Source organism: Urocampus carinirostris, chromosome 19 (assembly GCF_059441175.1).
Source record: "Urocampus carinirostris isolate Australia breed hairy pipefish chromosome 19, RoL_Ucar_1.0, whole genome shotgun sequence".
Classification (NCBI taxonomy): Eukaryota; Metazoa; Chordata; class Actinopteri; order Syngnathiformes; family Syngnathidae; genus Urocampus; species Urocampus carinirostris.
In genome coordinates this window covers 11,783,858-11,801,273 of record NC_142367.1, presented here as the reverse complement: position 1 = coordinate 11,801,273, position 17,416 = coordinate 11,783,858, and the positions used below count along the sequence as shown (strand labels likewise).

The 17,416-nt window shown below is 39.7% G+C and overlaps 2 protein-coding genes across 5 annotated transcripts in view; one reads left to right on the top strand and one right to left on the bottom strand.

Annotated features, from left to right (window-relative positions):
* ppp1r9bb (protein phosphatase 1, regulatory subunit 9Bb) overlaps positions 1-2,673 on the bottom strand; it is a 31,305-nt gene extending 28,632 nt beyond the window's left edge. The window contains exons 1-2 of one of the 2 annotated variants that reach the window (XM_088323029.1): positions 2,564-2,673; positions 1,192-2,416 (exon numbers count right to left, since the gene is read on the bottom strand). In XM_088323029.1, the coding sequence (XP_088179155.1) occupies positions 1,192-2,268 (1,077 nt within the window). In that variant the 5' untranslated portion in view covers positions 2,269-2,416; positions 2,564-2,673. The remainder of the gene's footprint in view (positions 1-1,191; positions 2,417-2,563) is intronic. The other variant, XM_088323028.1, reaches the window with a different exon arrangement.
* Positions 2,674-3,110: 437 nt separating this feature from the next.
* Positions 3,111-16,395, top strand: sgca (sarcoglycan, alpha). 3 transcript variants are annotated; one of them, XM_088323760.1, is made up of 12 exons: positions 3,111-3,342; positions 5,221-5,281; positions 5,361-5,477; positions 5,544-5,695; positions 8,406-8,472; positions 8,552-8,750; positions 11,111-11,279; positions 12,673-12,881; positions 14,685-14,711; positions 14,782-14,970; positions 15,053-15,079; positions 15,147-16,395. In XM_088323760.1, the coding sequence occupies exons 1-12, from the start codon at positions 3,298-3,300 to the stop codon at positions 15,151-15,153; spliced, it is 1,269 nt and encodes a 422-aa protein (XP_088179886.1). In that variant the 5' UTR covers positions 3,111-3,297; the 3' UTR covers positions 15,154-16,395. The 3 variants fall into 3 exon arrangements, with proteins under 3 accessions (XP_088179886.1, XP_088179887.1, XP_088179888.1); XM_088323761.1 differs by lacking the exon at positions 15,147-16,395 and having other exon boundaries at positions 15,053-15,083; XM_088323762.1 differs by lacking the exon at positions 3,111-3,342 and having other exon boundaries at positions 5,102-5,281.
* The last annotated feature ends 1,021 nt before the right edge of the window (positions 16,396-17,416 follow it).

The following is a 17,416-nucleotide window of genomic DNA, read 5'->3' as shown; positions in this document are numbered from 1 at the left end:
GACCTGTCAATGAAATCATTTCAGTACACATTGTAATCCAGTAGCTCAACTATGAATGCTTATTACTGTATTATTACATTTATCTTTTAAACCTTAAAGTGACATTGCGTAATTCAAAGGATACCACTCGGCAAAATTTTGGAAACGTACTTCCGTATTTTCTTGAGTGGGCGAGGAGTTGGTTAGAGCTAGTATAAGTGGCTAACTTTAGCGGCTAGCTGGAGAAGTCACTCAAAATTCAGTCCAGTTTAAAATGGCAATGTACAATGTATCAAGCGTCAGGACCCTGAATCACGTTTGCTTGAATGACCAGCTACGGTAGGATAAGGAGAGCTTTATTTACACAGAGCAGCTAACAATAACAATAAGAGCTAGCGGCAAACCTACTTAGAGAAATAAACAGTGAAAAAATAGTGGAAGATACCGGAATCACTGAACTTGGTGACAATCAATTGCAGAGCTCAGCTGTGGAAGGCAGGTGGGACTGAAAGTAGCTAACCTTAACATTAGCAGCTAGCAATGCGCCATAGCTCTCAGCTAAGTGACAAATATGAGTGGCTAGAGAAGGAAACAGTTGAGAAAAAAGAGGAAAGCATCTTTCTTAACGGGACCGGGCAACCATCACATGCAGAGCTCATCTGTGGAAGGATGTAGCAAGCTTTATTTCCACAAAGCAGAAAACAATTACAATAGGAACTAAAGGCAAGCCATAGCATGCAGACAAGTGGGCAACATGATTGGCTAGAGAAGGAAAGAGTGGGAGAAAAAGGCAGAGATAACAAGCACCAGATGCCCGAATCATGGGACTTTGCAGCATTCGCTAGCAGCAAGCCGTATCTTGCTACCAAGTGGCTAACATGAGTGACTTGAGAAGGAAACAGTTGGGAAAAATGTCAATGATGTGTGAATCACAGAACTCAGCGACTGTTACATGCACTGGAGCTTTACGGATTCATTTTTTTACATCTCTAGTCGTCAATAGTATTTTTCGCTGTTGATTTGTCGGTACCAGAGCAGTTTAGAAACCTGGTGGTTCAGTTTTATGCTAACAGGTTACGCTAAGCTAAGCCACGAGTCAAAGGTAGAATAACTCTTCTTGGTAATGTTTGATGTAGTCTTTCGGACTTATATGAGAAAAGATAATTTTGTGGGTAGTGTCGATAGCGCTAATCCAAATACAGATTTACAAACCTTGATGGGCTCAGCGCTGAAGCGGATCTTGCGAGTCGGCGGCGGTTCTTCCTCCACGGGGAGCCCCGCGATCTCTACACAGCTGGACTCAGCTTCATAGCTGTCATCCTCATCGCCATCCTCGTCCCCGTCCTCGTCCTCCCCAGTCGTCCGTTCGGCCCCGCCTACCGCCTCGACCAATTGGCCGTTTTCCAAGCGCGCCGCTTCCTCCAGTTCCTCGGCCTTGGCCTCCACACCGGCATCGGACACGGTTTTTGCCCTGATCTGCTCCAGGTCCGAATGTTGGCCCCCGTTGATGCCCTCCCCGGTTCCGCCACCCCTGCGGGTGGCAAAGTCCTCCCCCTGGTGGCTGGAGGCCAAAGCGCTGGCTCTCTTGGTGATGATTTTGGAGTTGAGCACACCCACCTTGGCGCTGACCCCCCTGGAGGGAAGCGGCGGCGTGGACGAGAGCCGGTTAAGGTTGTTGCGGAGCTCGGCCGCCCGCTCGAAAACGGCACTCAGCTGGCTGACGGTGGGCGACACGGCCTCACCGGCGTCCAAGCTGTCCAGGGACTCGGTGCTGCCGTTGAAGCGGGCCATGGCGTCCAGCCGGCCCTCCGGCAGACCCTTGTCGGCCTTGAGGAGAACCCGGGTGGTGGCCAGCTTCTCCTTCTCCTGCTGCTCGAAAATGCGCCGGGTCTCCTGCAGCTTGGAGTAGCTGGGCGAGGACGCCCGCTGGTGCCCGTTTTCCGGCTTGGTGTCAAACTTGCTGACCCGCTCAGAAACGGTGGAGCCCAGCTTGAGCAGGGCGCTGTGGTCCACGTTTTCGTTGAGGCTGCCCGCCCTGGGCAGGGAGAGGCGCACGGCTTTGTCGCCCTCCTCGGGGTCGGCGTCGGTGGTCTGCAACTGCTGGAACATGTTTTTGATGCGGTGCACGTTGGACCCGTACCTGCGACCCCGGGGGCCGTCCTGAGCGTCGCCGTTGGCAGCGTTGTCATCGGCGGGCTTGAAGGCCTGCATCCCCGCCTCGTAGGCGCTCCTGTGCGGGGATGGGCTCCGAAGCGTGGTGCTTTTGGAGGTGGCTTCCGTCTTCATCATGGTGGTTGGCTCAGGCGTGGAGACGGATGCTCTGCATGTCTCCTCGCGCACCTCCCGCTGGCAAAGCTGCTCTTATCCGCCTAGCCGGCGCAGGTGGACGCAGACAAAAACAAGAGATCGCATCAAAGGCCTGCCTGCATGCACTGCGCTGCAGAGAAAGTGGGCACGATGCATCTGACATTAGCTTGCGCCGAATTGCAACGGTTCAAATAGCGGAAGCAAAAAAACACCAAAAATGACAATCGGACGTAGGAAGTGGAGCGGCGATCAGACTTTCCGACGACAGATTGCTTACGTTTTAATCCCGTTGGAAAGGCAGCATCATTTTGATCTCTTGCAGCGAGCAGCAGATTTCTGCCTGGTTCTCCTCCTCCGCCGGGCGAGGGGTGACACCGCTGCTGCGTGGAGGATAGAGGAAGCCGCTGGGCCCTAGCGCCCGTTTACTTGATAATTAATGCTGCTTCTCTACTCTTGTTTTTTCCCTCTTACTGCAGGGGTCTCCAAACATTTGGAGTGGTGGCCTCCAATAGCTGATTGACGTATTTAATATTTTTATTCATGCCAATGGGCTTAAATCCAATACCTCAGCAAGACATGAGGAAAAATGATAACATAACCTAATCAATTTTTCCCCACGTTTGCATTTCCCTGCACAGGTTGTGTTTCATTGTCGTTTTGTCCATAAAGTAGTGTTTCATAACTGGTGCGTCAGGACCCAAAAGTTGGTCGCGGACCCATTTTCAGCAGGTTGCGCGTCTTTCCCTGGACAAAATAAGACTAAGAAGAAGTAAAATGGAGAGTATTATACACTCCCTGACTGCAGATGACAATAATGTCGATCTCTTGTACCTGTTTCGCCACACTGCTGTAGGAGGGGCAACATCTCGTTTTAGTGCGATTTGGCTGGTTTTATTTCTCTTTTTTTTCTGCCCATTTTAATTGGTCTCAAGAAAGTTAGTGATAAAAGACAGGAAAAGTGGAAAACAGTGACGGCAACGATCGAGTCGAAGAAGGAAAGGATTGCGAAACATGAAAAAGGTGTACGGGTGTCGGACATTGAAGCGCTGCTGGAAGGTACAGTTCATTGTTTAAAAATGTTATATTTATGACGTTTTACAAATATATGAATATCTATTAACTACCCAATTAAATAGATGTGAATGTTTAGGTACGTGCTGTATAAATATTGTGAATTTCTCTAAGTATGTGACAATTTCAAAGCAGTTTTATATGCGATGTAGGGTTATAAGCAAGTATATACGGTATTTCAAGTAATTGTGCTTTTGCTGGTATTTTTTTCTTTTGGAAAAAAATGGGTAAATACTTTCTACTTCATTTGCTTTAAACTGCACATTCCTTCCATTCAGTACATTTGAGAAGTGGAAGTATTTTCTTTACTTGGGTCTCCACTTGTAATTAGGGAGTGATGGTGTGTCCTGAAGTCTGACCAGTGAAAAATTGGTTTTGAAACACACAAAATATACTAATGTATATTTTAATTTGTACATAAAAACTTTAATCAGGAGTTACAGCAAAGTAATATCCCCTTTTAAGTACCAAGTTTGTTTGTTTGCAAAGGAAAAACTCCATGTGATAGGCTAATTTAGAAGTTTTATTGCATTAAATTTAATACCTTGAATAATAAACTTGATTTTTTTTAAAAACATATACAAAAAAGTGTATGCAATAGAAATATAGTTTTTTTTGGGTTACACAGGGACAGAGGCTAAGAAATCCAGGTGAGTGCAATTCTATTGCCTTAAACAAAAATTCCGGTCTTAAATTAAGTAAGATTGGGATGGGCGTTTGCACAAATGTCCTATTTTTGATCAATCGTAGTCAGGAAATACAGCTATGGAGGGTGGTCTTAAGTCACGCTTAGCTTTGACGACATCCAGTGGATAATCCAATAACTGCAGGTCATTGTTTGACTAAAAACGGCTTATTTTTTTCTCATGCTTCTCTCAGCATTGTCTCACAGGCCTGATTGAATCCATTGGCAAGCCGTAGTTTGGTGACCCCTGTCTTACTGTATCTCAGATAAAAGGCCATTGTTCGTTGTAATGATTAAATGAATACAATGAACCCATTTGGTTCTTTCTATAAGAATACTAATACTGTTACTACACAGTAATATCATATTTCAGGTCCACGGATTACAGTAAAAAATAACGCAGATTAATAGTTTTTTGATGAGATTTGCAATTTACAGCTCAAAATTTTAAAAGTTTGTCACTTTATTGACTTAAAATATTTTTTTTATTGCAAATGTTTGGTATGTCCTGACTATTCATCACCAATACCACGTTAAGTCAAGTAAAGTCATGTTTATTTGTGATGCCCTTAAGGAATGTAAAAGGGCTGCACAGACCACAGATTATTAGAAACTACAGACTATCATTACACTATCCCCTGATCTAAAACCTACAAGAGGGCAAGGAAAAACGCAAAACCTCAGCATGGGGAAAATGAAGGAACCTTGACAAAGGGACCCCACATGAGGTAATTACCCTTCCAGGATGGCCAGGCTCCAAAGTATGTTGCAATAACAAATAATAAACAGATATTGTCAACGTGAAATATAGGTCATTTATAAGCTATAGAATAGAAGTGTGTTTCAAGCCAAGATTTAAAGAGTTCCACTGAGGTTGCAGGTCGAATCTCAGTGGGCAGACCATTCCACAGCACCGGGGCCCGAATGGAGAACGCTCTCGAACCTGTGGATCTCTTCTTGGCTCTTAGGATCACTAGTACACCAGCATTCTCAGAGCGAAGGCTCCGGACCGAAACTAAATCTGAAAGATATGAGGGAGCAAGTCCATGCATGATTTTGTATACGACCAACAGAACCTATCACCAGACAGAGTCCAGTCTGGTTGTCATCAGGAGGCGGGAGTGACTAAAATAAATCCCGGGCCATAACATTAGTCTTTCTCTCCTGTGCACATGCAGCTGTCAATCAAAAGCCCAAACAAGATGGCAGGCTGCAGGAGCTGGCTCTTCTTTCTAGCAGGCAAGTATAGAAATATATATTTAGATATATTTTTCCTCTTAACTTCTTTGATCATGTCAGTTGCGTTTGATCACAACAGCGGTGATCTCGGCTCATGCCGAGATCAAATTCAACATCCAGGCGGGGAGGTTCTTCTCCTACGAGTTGCTGAGGGAGACTTTCCAGAGTGACTTTGAGCCGCTTTCGCAGCTTTACCGTAAGATCCTGTGCCACCTTTCTTCTTTTAAGAGTGATTTTTCGACATTTAATTTTATATATTCAGAGGGACGCCTCTATGACGACCCCATGGTTTTCAAATGCAACCTGCAGTACTTCCCGGATCTCCCCGAGTGGCTACGCTTCACCCAAAGGCACCCCTTTGACAACGGATTTCTCTATGGGACCCCTATGGCTCCCGAGAAGAGTGTCATTGAGGTATGTGCATTCTTGTTGGCTATTTAGGATGTGGCAATGCAAGCTAGATAATTTATTAGGGTACTGTTTCTCGGCTGGTGGGTCGTGGGCCAATGCCTTGGCAAAATAATGCTCAGACCCAAAAAAAAAAAAGAAATTCGATTACCGTATACTCCTTAACAGTGGATAGCGAGTATGCCCTGCTCAAACTCATCTTTTTATTCAGTCAATCAGCGATAGTGTTTGAGAGGGACCACATCTCATTTTGCAGTGATTTAGTTTGTTGTATTTCCTTTTGCTTCCCATAATAATGTGTCCAAAGAAAATAAGAGTGAAGGGGATGGAAAAATGGAAAACAGTGACAACAAAGATTGTGTCGATAAGGGGAAACGATTAATGAATGCGAAAATGGTGTACCTGTCTGCCATTGAAGTGCTGCTGAAAGGTGCAGTAAATGATTTAAAAATCTTATATTTATAGATCTACTGGTATATTAATCTATATCATGTACATAATTAAACATTTATCAAGAACTATGTACACATTTTATTCATGTTTTGAGTACAAATATCTTTTCATATAGGGCTATTTCAAAGCAGTTTTAGGGGTTTGCCTATATACGAGTACACACGGTACTTGAAGACATTTTAGTTTTGCTGTTCATCTTGTTTTATTTTTTTAAAGGTGAATGTATTCTACTATTTCTGCTTCATCCTGCACAATGCTTTCATTTAATTAAAAAATCGTAGGTTCTGAAGTCAGACCAGTTAAGAACCACTGATTTGAAGCATCTTGGCAAACATATGGTCCGCGGGAGGGATACAGCCTGTTTTATAATATAATTTAAATTTTTATTTAAAGTTGTTTAAAAAAAAAAAGGAAACGGAATACTTCCTCCTGCCGCTAGATGGCAGTGTTGAGTTTGTATAGCATGGTGACTCGGTTTAGATGTAAAACTGCATTTACTCTACTCTTAAAATAAACCAGTTAACACATTCAATACCAGACAAGAGAATCCTTTTTGACCCAATGTTTGTGAATGAGAAACGATCCCTTGTCATCCATTATTATTATATGTCGTTTAGGCTTCTAACGAGGCTGAATTTCAAAACATAATACCGAAAAACAAAGCTAGACATTTGTTGTTGATATTTTTTTAATGATCTAGCCCGTCTCAAAACAGAAAGTCCGGATCCAGACCCAGATTCAGACTGAATTTGACATCCCTGATTTAGGGATTAAAAGCGTAAAATAAAATAAACTTGTTTTGATTTTCATTGATTGTAACGTAGTGAACATTGTTTACAACAGGATTAGATATGGAAACTACAGAATAAACTAACCATAAAAGAATTAAAATAATTGAGGCGACAAAGGAAGAATATTTGGATAGGCCATGTTTACAAAGAAGTGCCTGTAGACTGGCCATATGTGTATATATATATATATATATATATATATATATATATATATATATATATATATATATATATACATATGTTTACTTACAAACTGTCGTATTTTCCCTTACAAAATAATCTTAAACCATATTCTTTTTCAAACGTGTTTATTTATGTAGTTTAACATGTTATATTGTACATGTGTTTTGTTGTATCATATATATTGTTATTAACATTTTGTTGTGAGATACTGAGTTGCTCGACATGAATGAGGTTTATTATAAAAAAATTCAAAAATTAAGTAGCTTGGACGTTAACTGTAGAAGGAAAAAAGACGTGCAAATATAATTACCGGTAAGTAGAATAATACATTTTCTTATTCAAATTATTAATTCATCTCATCTCATCTCATCAGCCGTACCGCTTATCCTCATTAGGGTCGCGGGGGGGGCTGGAGCCCATCCCAGCCATCTGCGGGCAGTGGGCAGGGGACACCCTGAACTGGTTGCCAGCCAATTGCAGGGATTATTAATTCATTTTCTGCATTAAATTGTTGTTGGTAATATACTGATTAAAGGGATAACCACAAACCAGTCATTTTTTCATTTCCTCCTTCAATACTTCAGTTTTTCTTACCTTCTTTATACAACATAATAATTCGTAATATAATGCATCAAAGCAAGTGAGCCGTTTGAGAGACGGCTCTCTTGAGTTGAGCTGAAAAAGCCGGTTCTCTAAAAAGAGACTTCATTACACAACTACCACATGCAATCCGATGTTTTTTAAGACCCCATGTACTGTACTGTATTTCAAATTTACTCGATCAACCCCGCCTGTTGTTTTCATATCAGAACGACTTGCGGCGTTTTAATTCAGGTTAGGCCATTGCGACTTGATGATTGTATCCAAAGAAAATTCAAAACTATGTTGTAACAAAGGCTTACTGCTCTGCTTTCGCTTTGTTCACGTGTGACCGGAATGATGCATGATGGGAAATCGCCAAGCGGCAGACGCATGCGCACAGTAGCATCAAACCGCTCGCTTCATTTGCAAAGAAAAGAAACATACAGAGATAGTGGCTACCGCGGCGAACTCGTTTGACTTTATTGATTTGCAGTTTCGTGATAGTCGGTGTATACCGGATGGTACCCATAATTGACAAATTTGCGTTTTTCCGTACAGATTTTCTTGCACGTCGTTGACGTCTTAAAATGCATAATTAATGTACTTTGTACGGCAAAAACGTACAGGTTGACAGGTATGGGCACAATTCAACTATGATGCATTTGAGGTCAACGGGAGAAAACAACACAACTTTTTATTTCTCACAGATTTACGCCGTCAACAAGCGAAGCTACGAAACCACCAGGCAGATTCTCGTTCTTAACGTGATCGCAGGTAAAACGTTGAAAACAAAACAAAAATTTGGATAACGTCGCTATGGCATCAAATGTCTGTTGACTCCGCCCCCAATCAGCCCAAAGCCCCACCTACCAGGCCGAGTTCTTCATCAAATTGCGTGAGATCGAGAAGGTGCTACCTCCTGCTGTCCAGAATGAGATAAAGCAAGACCTTCAGAAACTGTGGGGGACCGAAGCCTTGGAAGTGGTCAACGTCTCCAACGCTTTGGACCGGGGGGGCCGCGTGCCCCTCCCTCTAGCGGGACACTTCGAAGGGTAAAGACTTGTCCTTGATCCTTTTTTAATAGTAATCCCTCATTTTTCGCGGGGGTTGCATTCCAAAAAGGACCCGCGATAGTCAAAAACAGCGAAGTGCAAAAATGTATTCAATTTATTTAATAAATATTCTTTTATATAAAAAAATCAAATAATAAACTCAAATCACAGGTTCTAGCATTTATTTCACAAATAGAAGTACTGTACTAACATACAGTACAGTATATAGCATTGAAACAATTCCACTTGTCAAATTTTTCAAATGAAAGGATTGTACAGAGTTGAAAGCAGGGATAGTATTTATATTCACCTTTTATTTCTAAAAACTAAATGTTGAGCAAACCCAAGATGACTGCAAGTACCATATATTGTTGCGTATATGCCTGTAGCGCATATAAGCGACCCTCTAAAACTGCTTAAAAATAGCCAGATACTAAAAATATTCAAAATATTTATAAATTGTTCACCTAAACATAGAAAAAAATAATATGCTTAAAAGCTTAGAAGCTTAAAATACCCATTTAACCTACCTTACAGCAGTACCGTATTTTCCGCACTATAAGGCGCACCTAAAAGTCTTATTTTTTTTCAAAAGCTGACCATGCGCCTTATAATACAGTGCGCCTTATATATGGCTCAATATTAAATCGCCAAGTCTCGCAACTTACGCAACAGCCGCAGACTTGATTTTCCCCCAAACGTGGAGTAGTCCGCGGTGTATGCTGGGATTTATATACCGGCGTTTCATTGGCTAATCAATGTGTCAATCATCAGTTGAATCGATCGCTATTGGCTGAAGTTATTCGGAGCCTCGGATTGGCTAGAGGGCCAAAACAAACCCTGCAATTGGCCGAAAAAGATGTGTCAATCATCTGTTAAATCGATCGCTATTGGCTGAAGTTATTCGGAGCCTCGGATAGGCTAGAGGGCCGAAACAAACCCTGCAATTGGCCGAAAAAGATGACTGAATAGCAAGCTTGCTAAACTACGCCATAAAGAAACATGTTTCATTAGTCTGTATTTGTAAATATTTTACTCTCCTGGATTTACTACACTCACAGTTGTAAGAAGACCATGATTGCGTATCATTATTGAACGTGAGAACTTAGGTGAGCTATGCGGCTTTATATTTTCCCGGTATCTTGTTTTAGAACGATCTTGATGTTGCTGTGACGAGTTGAGTGAATTAAACTCAATTCCAAGTGTTTATTGTCATATGCACAGTAAAGTTGCGAGCGAAAAAGAAAATAGAAACTAAGGAATGGTTGGCATTTCTTGAATCCCAAGACTTTAACCTTCCGAATGATATTTGGAACGACGCATTTGAGTGACATCGTACGGACACCGCATCCGCACGTGTCTACGACACGTATTTGCTTCTTTGCAAACTTTGGGAATGTTAAGGGGGTAATCAGTTTGACTGAATCATCTGACTGTTTTGTCGACGTTCCCATTGTAGCGCCTTATAATCCGGTGCGCCTTATCTATGGAAGATATAGGAGCAAAAACTATTTTTTGGGGGTGCGCCCTATAACCCGGTGCACCTTATAGTGCGGAAAATACGGTACTTTAATTGCAGGCACTCGTACACAATTTTCATATTCTACAATTGTTTCCTTCTCCGACTTATTGTCACTGTTTATCACTTTTCCTTCCTCTTATCACCAACTTTCTGAGGACCCATTATTGTGGACAGAAAAAGGAAGTAAAACCTACAAAATCATAATAAAATGAGATGTAATCCCTCTCAAATGCAGCGATGGACTGAAGATGTGGACAAGATCGAGCAGGGCATTATCCCCATCTACTCTTGAGAATGTAGGAATGCTCTAGACGCACTATTCCCAATCTCTCGTATCACTCATACCCTGATTTTTTTCATCTCTGTATTCAGCCAGGAATATTTTTTTGTATTTAAATTTGAACAAGTGAATAGTTAGACATTGTTTGATCTCGTCTTGTAAATTGTTCCAAAGTTTGATTCCACACACAGACACACACATACTTTTCCTGGTGGTTATCACCTTTGCGATTAGGAATTTTAAAAAAAAGTAGGAAAAAAAAAACACAGAAAAAAAGAAGAAAAAGTTTGTGTTGCATTCAAATAATTTCCAATTATATCAAGTGAATCTTGTTGCCAACAGTGTACTTCCACTAAAAAATGTGATTAAGTACAGTTCTGTATCTTACAACCGACTAAATAAGCCCCCAAAAATGTATCAGGAAACAGTGAATGCAGAACACAATGCACAACGAAAATCCACAAAGTAGCGAAACTGTGAAAAGTAAACCAGGATACAGCGAGGGATTACCGTATCCCATTATTAAAAAATGTCATTTCCCTCCTCCTATGGTACCAGCGTTTACTTCAAAGTGGGATCGGAACGACAGTTTTCCAACTGCCTCCTGAGGGCGCTAACGCCGGAGTATCGGCGTCAGTGCGACGGCGCAGCCAAGGTCAAAGTTCCCGGGGGGTGCAACTTCTGCAACATCCCCAGCAACTGTATCAGCTGGTGCAGCATTGAACTGGTAAAGAGATTTGCTGGCATGTTACATGGATTATTTAATGTTGGCAAGGCAACTTCCAGCCTAGGGATGGGCAAACTACAGTCCGCGGGCCACATGCGGCCCATCAGGCTTTTTCATCCGACCTGCCGAACAAAAATTATCAAAATAAAAAAAAAAGAGTCAAAATAATTACTGAAATTGGACAGTGTTTTTTTCTCATGACCGATTAAATTTACATAAATTTGCATGAAAGAAATAAAGAGCTAAAGTACTTAAAAGATGAAATGTTAAAAAAAGACAAAACATCAAAAAAAGTGTTTAAATCATGTGATAGCAACAATATTTATATACATTTACATAAAAGTATGACTGCTACAATGTTAGCATACTATTTTAGACGTTTGCAATGAATCTGATGTCAATTTTTTTTAAGTGCATTAGCTGTACGTTACTGTACCAACTGCTAGCATGATAGCATGTGCTTCTTCACCATGTGATAGAATGTCTCAGTTAGCGTGCTATTTCAGATATCTATATTGAAACTGATATTGGAAAAAAAGGCCCATCTTTTTGAGTGCGTACCAGTAGCTGTATTTTACCATCCCGACTGCTAGCATAATAGCATTTGCTATTTCACCCTGTTTGCATGTCACGATTGGCCTATTGTTATCTTTGTATTGTAGCCAATATCAAATTACAAGGCGTGAATTCAGGTTCATTACAAAAGCTGTGCGTTACCATGCAAACTGCTAGCATAATAGCATATGCTATCTTGCCACTTGTTATCATGTCACCGTTAGCATGCAATTTCAGATCTTCGTATTGAAGCTGTTGTAGAAAAAATGATTGTCAATCTTCTTGAGTGCATTCCAGTAGTTGTATGTTACCATGCCAACTGCTAGCATGTGAGCGTGTGCTGTTTTTCCACATGTTAGCATGTCACCATTAGCATATTGTTACATTTGTATGGGAGCTTATATTAAACCTCAGGGCATGAATCCCGGTTCATACCAGTAGCTGTGGGTTACCGTGCCAACTGCTAGCATGTTAGCTTGTGCTCTTTTTCCACCTGTTAGCATCTCACCGTTAGAATATTATCACGTTTGTATTGGAGCTTATGTTAAACCTCAGGGCATGAATCCCGGTTCATTCCAGTGGCTGTGGGTTACCCTTCCAACTGCTAGCATGTTAGCCTTTGCTGTTTTACCACGTGTTAGAATGTCACTGTTAGCATATAATTATTTTTGGGGATTGAACTAATATAGAACCACAGGGCATGTATCCAAGCTGTATGTTAGCATAGCAACATATTAACGCCTTATCAATTTGTATAAAATAATAGTCTAGCCTAGCTTGAAATGTTTCACGTGTATCAAATCGTAATGGTATCTGTACGTGGTCTTCGTCCTCACAGTTCGACCTGACTCAGCTGGAAGCGAGCCCGCCCCCGCCGACTCAGGGTTCCGGCGTGCTGGGGTCCGGCGTGGACTTCAACCCGCCCGAGTCTCCGGAGCCTCGAGACTTCCTGCCCGACTACATCGTGACGGTCATCGTGCCACTAGCGCTCGCCCTTTTCCTTTGCATGATGCTCGCTTACATCATGTGCGGCCGGCGTCAGGGCGTGTACGTTGTCCACTACGCCACATATCACGTAGTTAGTGGGGTCACCATCGTGGGCCTCGCGGGCACCAGATGGTCCCCTAAGAACACCTGAGTGGCCAGCAGTCCAGTTCCAATGTTCTAGGAAATTTGAGTTTTTTTCAAACTGGCATGATGTTTTGTTTTTGACTGAGCCTAGTATACACCTACTTCTAACATTGTGATAGCATAGTAGTAATATGGTAATAACATAATAATGGGCGCCGCCAAACTGTACTCGCCCAAGACCCACCAAAGGAAGTGGTGCCCCAAGACCCTAGCAGTTAAAGGTTCAGTGAACCATGAACTGTGAAAAGTATTTTATGACCCCTGCCTTATACTGTATTAAATTTGGATTTATAATAGTAATCATACATTAAACAATAATAGTAATACATTCAATCATTATAATAATAAAATCCACAACAGTTATCATAACGAAATATAAAAAATAACAAAAAAAATATATATATATATATAATAAAAATATGCTAAAAATAATAGTAAAAAATACATTCAAACTATCTGCCTAGTGTGTATCGGTTGTAAATTATAATATTAAATTATTGATTTTATTTAACATCATCTATTGAAATACATAAATTAATTAAAATAATAGTGGTAAAATGTATAATCATTATTAAATAGATGATGATAATATTAATAATAATGACAATGATAATAAATGTTTTTTCAATTATATTGTATAAAATTTAATATCAGTGTTATTTATAAAATTACATTAATTATAGTAATACATTATACTGTGATCATAATAATATACATAAATTAATAAAAATGATACAATTTATTCTAATTCTAACATATCTTTTTATTCTAATAATAATAGCTGTCACTGTCTCTTGTACTACAGACAGACTGAAGAGATCTTTTCTTTCTCACGCCATGAGGCTCTTTAACTCTACCCGGCAGAGTTAAAGCCCACATTAAACCACACCACACCCCCTACATTGCATTTCGGGGATGAATAAAGTATCTATCTATCTATCTATCTATCTATCTATCTATCTATCTATCTATCTATCTATCTATCTATCTATCTATCTATCTATCTATCTATGTAATAATTATAATAATAATAATGATAATGATAATGATACATTTTGTAATCATATTGTATAAAATATCAATTGTAATATAATCTTATGCATAAGAAAATACATTAAATACTGGTAGTATTTTTTTAAATTGTTAATCATAATGGAAATAATTAATACATCAACAACATAATACTATGTTTTTCAATTATAATATAATCATGATGTGTTATCAATAAACAAGGGCGGCACGGCAAATGGGTGGTTAGCGCACAGACCCACGATGCAAGTTCAAGTCCAGCCTCCGTGTGTGGAGTTTGCATGTTCTCCCCGTGCCTGTGTGGGTTTCCTACGGGCACTCCGGTTTCCTCCCACATTCCAAAAACATGCATGCCAGGTTAATTGGCCGGTTCAAATTGTCCATAGGTGTGAATGAGCGAGTTAGCCACTATTTTAGGGTTTAGTGAGTTTTTAGTTTTTGGTACATTTTTTTTTAACAAAAGGCCCAGTATCTTTTGTGATTATTTTTGTACAAAAGCACATTTTTAACCAATGAAAGAAATTATATTACTATTTTAAAAAACAATAGTAATGACATAGTAATAACACAGTAATAACATGCTGAGTTGTCATTTTGAACCCAAAGTAGCTTTCAGCTTTCAAAAGGTTGGTGACCCCTGTTGCAGATGCTAAAAAATCTGATATTTTATTATCATTATTTTTTTTACAGGGAAAAAAGGAATGCAAAAACAAACCAGTGAGTAAAAAACACCCGTTGACGATGATTATGATTATTATGATCATGAAACGTTTTTTTGGGGGGTCAGGATCCAGCTGTACCACCACCACACCATTCTGGAGAACACGGACGAGCTTAGGAGCATGGCGGACCACCGAGGCGTCTCCCCGCCGCTCTCCACGCTGCCCATGTTTGACAGCCGCAAGGGGGGTCCAGGGGCCCGGGCCCCGGCCACGCCCTCCGAAAACCCTCGAATGCCACTCATCATGGCCCAGCAGTAAGAAACTTATTTTATTTTATTATTAATCTAATTGGTTTGGGTTTTTTTTTCTCCAATATGATTTGTCCTCTCCCCGCAGAGACCCCAATGTGGACACGTTGCCAAGGTAACACAATATTTTCATCGATTCATGAACGTTTTACCGTCATCGTATGTTGCCTTTGCTCCCGTAGGAAATGAGAGCATCGATGAAGCGGCCATCCAAAGAGACAGGAGAGTGTTTTGTATGTTCTAAGAGTTTGAGAGTTAACCCCCCCCCCCCTATTTTAATGTAATTTCATAATTTTTGGGAGTCTATTTATGTATTAGTCTTCATTTCCATTAATTAAATGTGTTGTTTTAACCCCTCTCAAAACAGCTATTTTTATTTTGTAATTGAGAATAATAAATATATATTCAAATAGTCCTAACAGTAAAACGTTGTGTTTGTTGCTAATTGGAAGCAGTTAAAAGTATTAATGCGTTCATTGTCCACAAGAGGTCACCGAAGTATCTTTTCGTTTTAACTGCTGAATTCAGAACTGTTTTATTTTTTTCAGTTATTTCACTCCGGGGGCTTTTGTTTAGATTTGGGGGGCATGAACATCCAAGAAATAACTAACTAAATTTTGGTACGCAAATAATGTTGTGTGTTTTTTTGCGAGGTTGTAAGAAATTTACATTTAATGCGGGTCTAGTCCTGCAGAGGACGCCAGAGCATCTCCTCATTTTAACTTCATGTAAAAACGAAGCGTTTTATTTCAAGTTTATTGCAATTGATGGCCCTTTATTCAGGTTTTGGGGACACGAAGCTCTAAGAATTAAATTATTTTCAAGTTAGTACGCAAAATATTGTTTTTCTTGCTATTTGGAAGCAGTTATAAACAGATCTCTGATAAAGTAAGTATCTACATATTTTAATGTTTGTACGCAAATCATTTATTTTGTTGTTTGTTGAAAGCAATTGCAAAAAAATTACATTTAATGCATTCTTAATCCACACCGAAGTGCTAAAGTAGCTTATCGTTTTAAGCCTGTAAGTCCGAAACGTTTTATTTTAAATTTATCGCAATTTAGGAGCTTTTGTTCCAATATTTGTGACATTAATGTTGAATAATAAAAATATTTTCATGTAACTATGCAAACTGTTATTATTAGTATAATATTATTATCATTATTGTTATCATTGATAAATGGAAGCAGTGGTAAACCCTTTTTATTTAATGCACACAGTAGTCAAGTCAAATCAAGGCATGTTTATTTGTCTATCCCTTAATCACAAGGAGTCTCAACGGGCTGCACAGAGTCACCAATGCCCGTTTCATTACCAATTAAACAGATGACCTGGAGCTACAACTTGTGGGAAGCTGCTACATTCGGGACTTTTGAATTTTAATCATGGCAGGGCCTTTGCTAATGTCTCAGTTACCGAATGCTAGCGTGCTCTTTAAATCGCTTTATTACTCTGAAAGGAGAAGCCCACTGATTTTGTTATACTTTTGTACAATGAAAATAAAGACAAATTATTCAATTGCAATTCTGCGTTCTCTGTATTAATTTGTAGATCTTTCGTTGTTGTTTTTTTACAGTCGTATACTCTCAGTCGGTAATGACGTCATCTCGAAGCTAGTTTGCATTTCACTGTGATTAAATTCTTACTCTGGGTGACGTTAGGTGGATTTGGGGTTTGCCAAAAGAAATGTTGTAACAAAATCATTCAGCTGTCGTTAATCATATATTTAGTTTATAAATTATACACAAAAAATGATTTTAAAATGAAGAAACATTAGGAATTTAAATAGAAAAATCCACAATTCACATACATAAACTGCACTTCCGTGTTAAGGCGGCTTCTCTTTTTAATCTCGCAAGTCTGAATTGTTTTTTAATTTCTATTTTTTCATATTACTTTATGATCAAGATATTTCCAATCATGTTTTTAAACATAAAACTCCAAGAATACATTTTTGTTCACGTCAGTACGACAATTCTTGTATTGTCTTGCTGTTAGTTGATATTTATTGCGCTTCTACTCCACCAGGGGGCGAGAGATTAGTTTCTCTAAAAACTTCATAGATCTGAAGAGTTTTGTTTTTTGATTTAGTTGTAATTCAAGACGCTTTTTCAGGAATATGTGAACGATATAAATCAAATCATTGTCATGTTACTACGCAGATTGGTGCGTTTTTATTGTTGCTAGTACGAAGCATTTATAAACAATGTGGATTTAACGCGCTCCTAATCCGCTAGAGAGCGCCAGAGTACCTTTTCATTTTGACCTCGCAAGTGCGTATCGTTTTTTTTTTTTAAATTAATTGCATCTCAGGGACTTGCAAATAATATTTTTGCGACAAGAACTTCAAAGAATGAAAGATTTTTTATGTTATTACGTGCTTTTCTTTCAGGACGAATGTGCTAAAGTGGAACTTAAAGAGGCAGCGTGTAAACTAGTGCTGGCGTTTTG

What these genes read in the sequence shown, in the direction of transcription:
- sgca (XM_088323760.1), top strand. Translation starts at nt 3,298, where the DNA reads ATGAAAAAGGTGTACGGGTGTCGGACATTGAAGCGCTGCTGGAAG. An exon ending in GCCGCTTTCGCAGCTTTACC is followed by an intron (nt 5,478 to 5,543) that starts GTAAGATCCTGT and finishes TTATATATTCAG; the next exon opens with AGGGACGCCTCTATGACGAC. An exon ending in CCACTCATCATGGCCCAGCA is followed by an intron (nt 14,971 to 15,052) that starts GTAAGAAACTTA and finishes CTCTCCCCGCAG; the next exon opens with AGACCCCAATGTGGACACGT.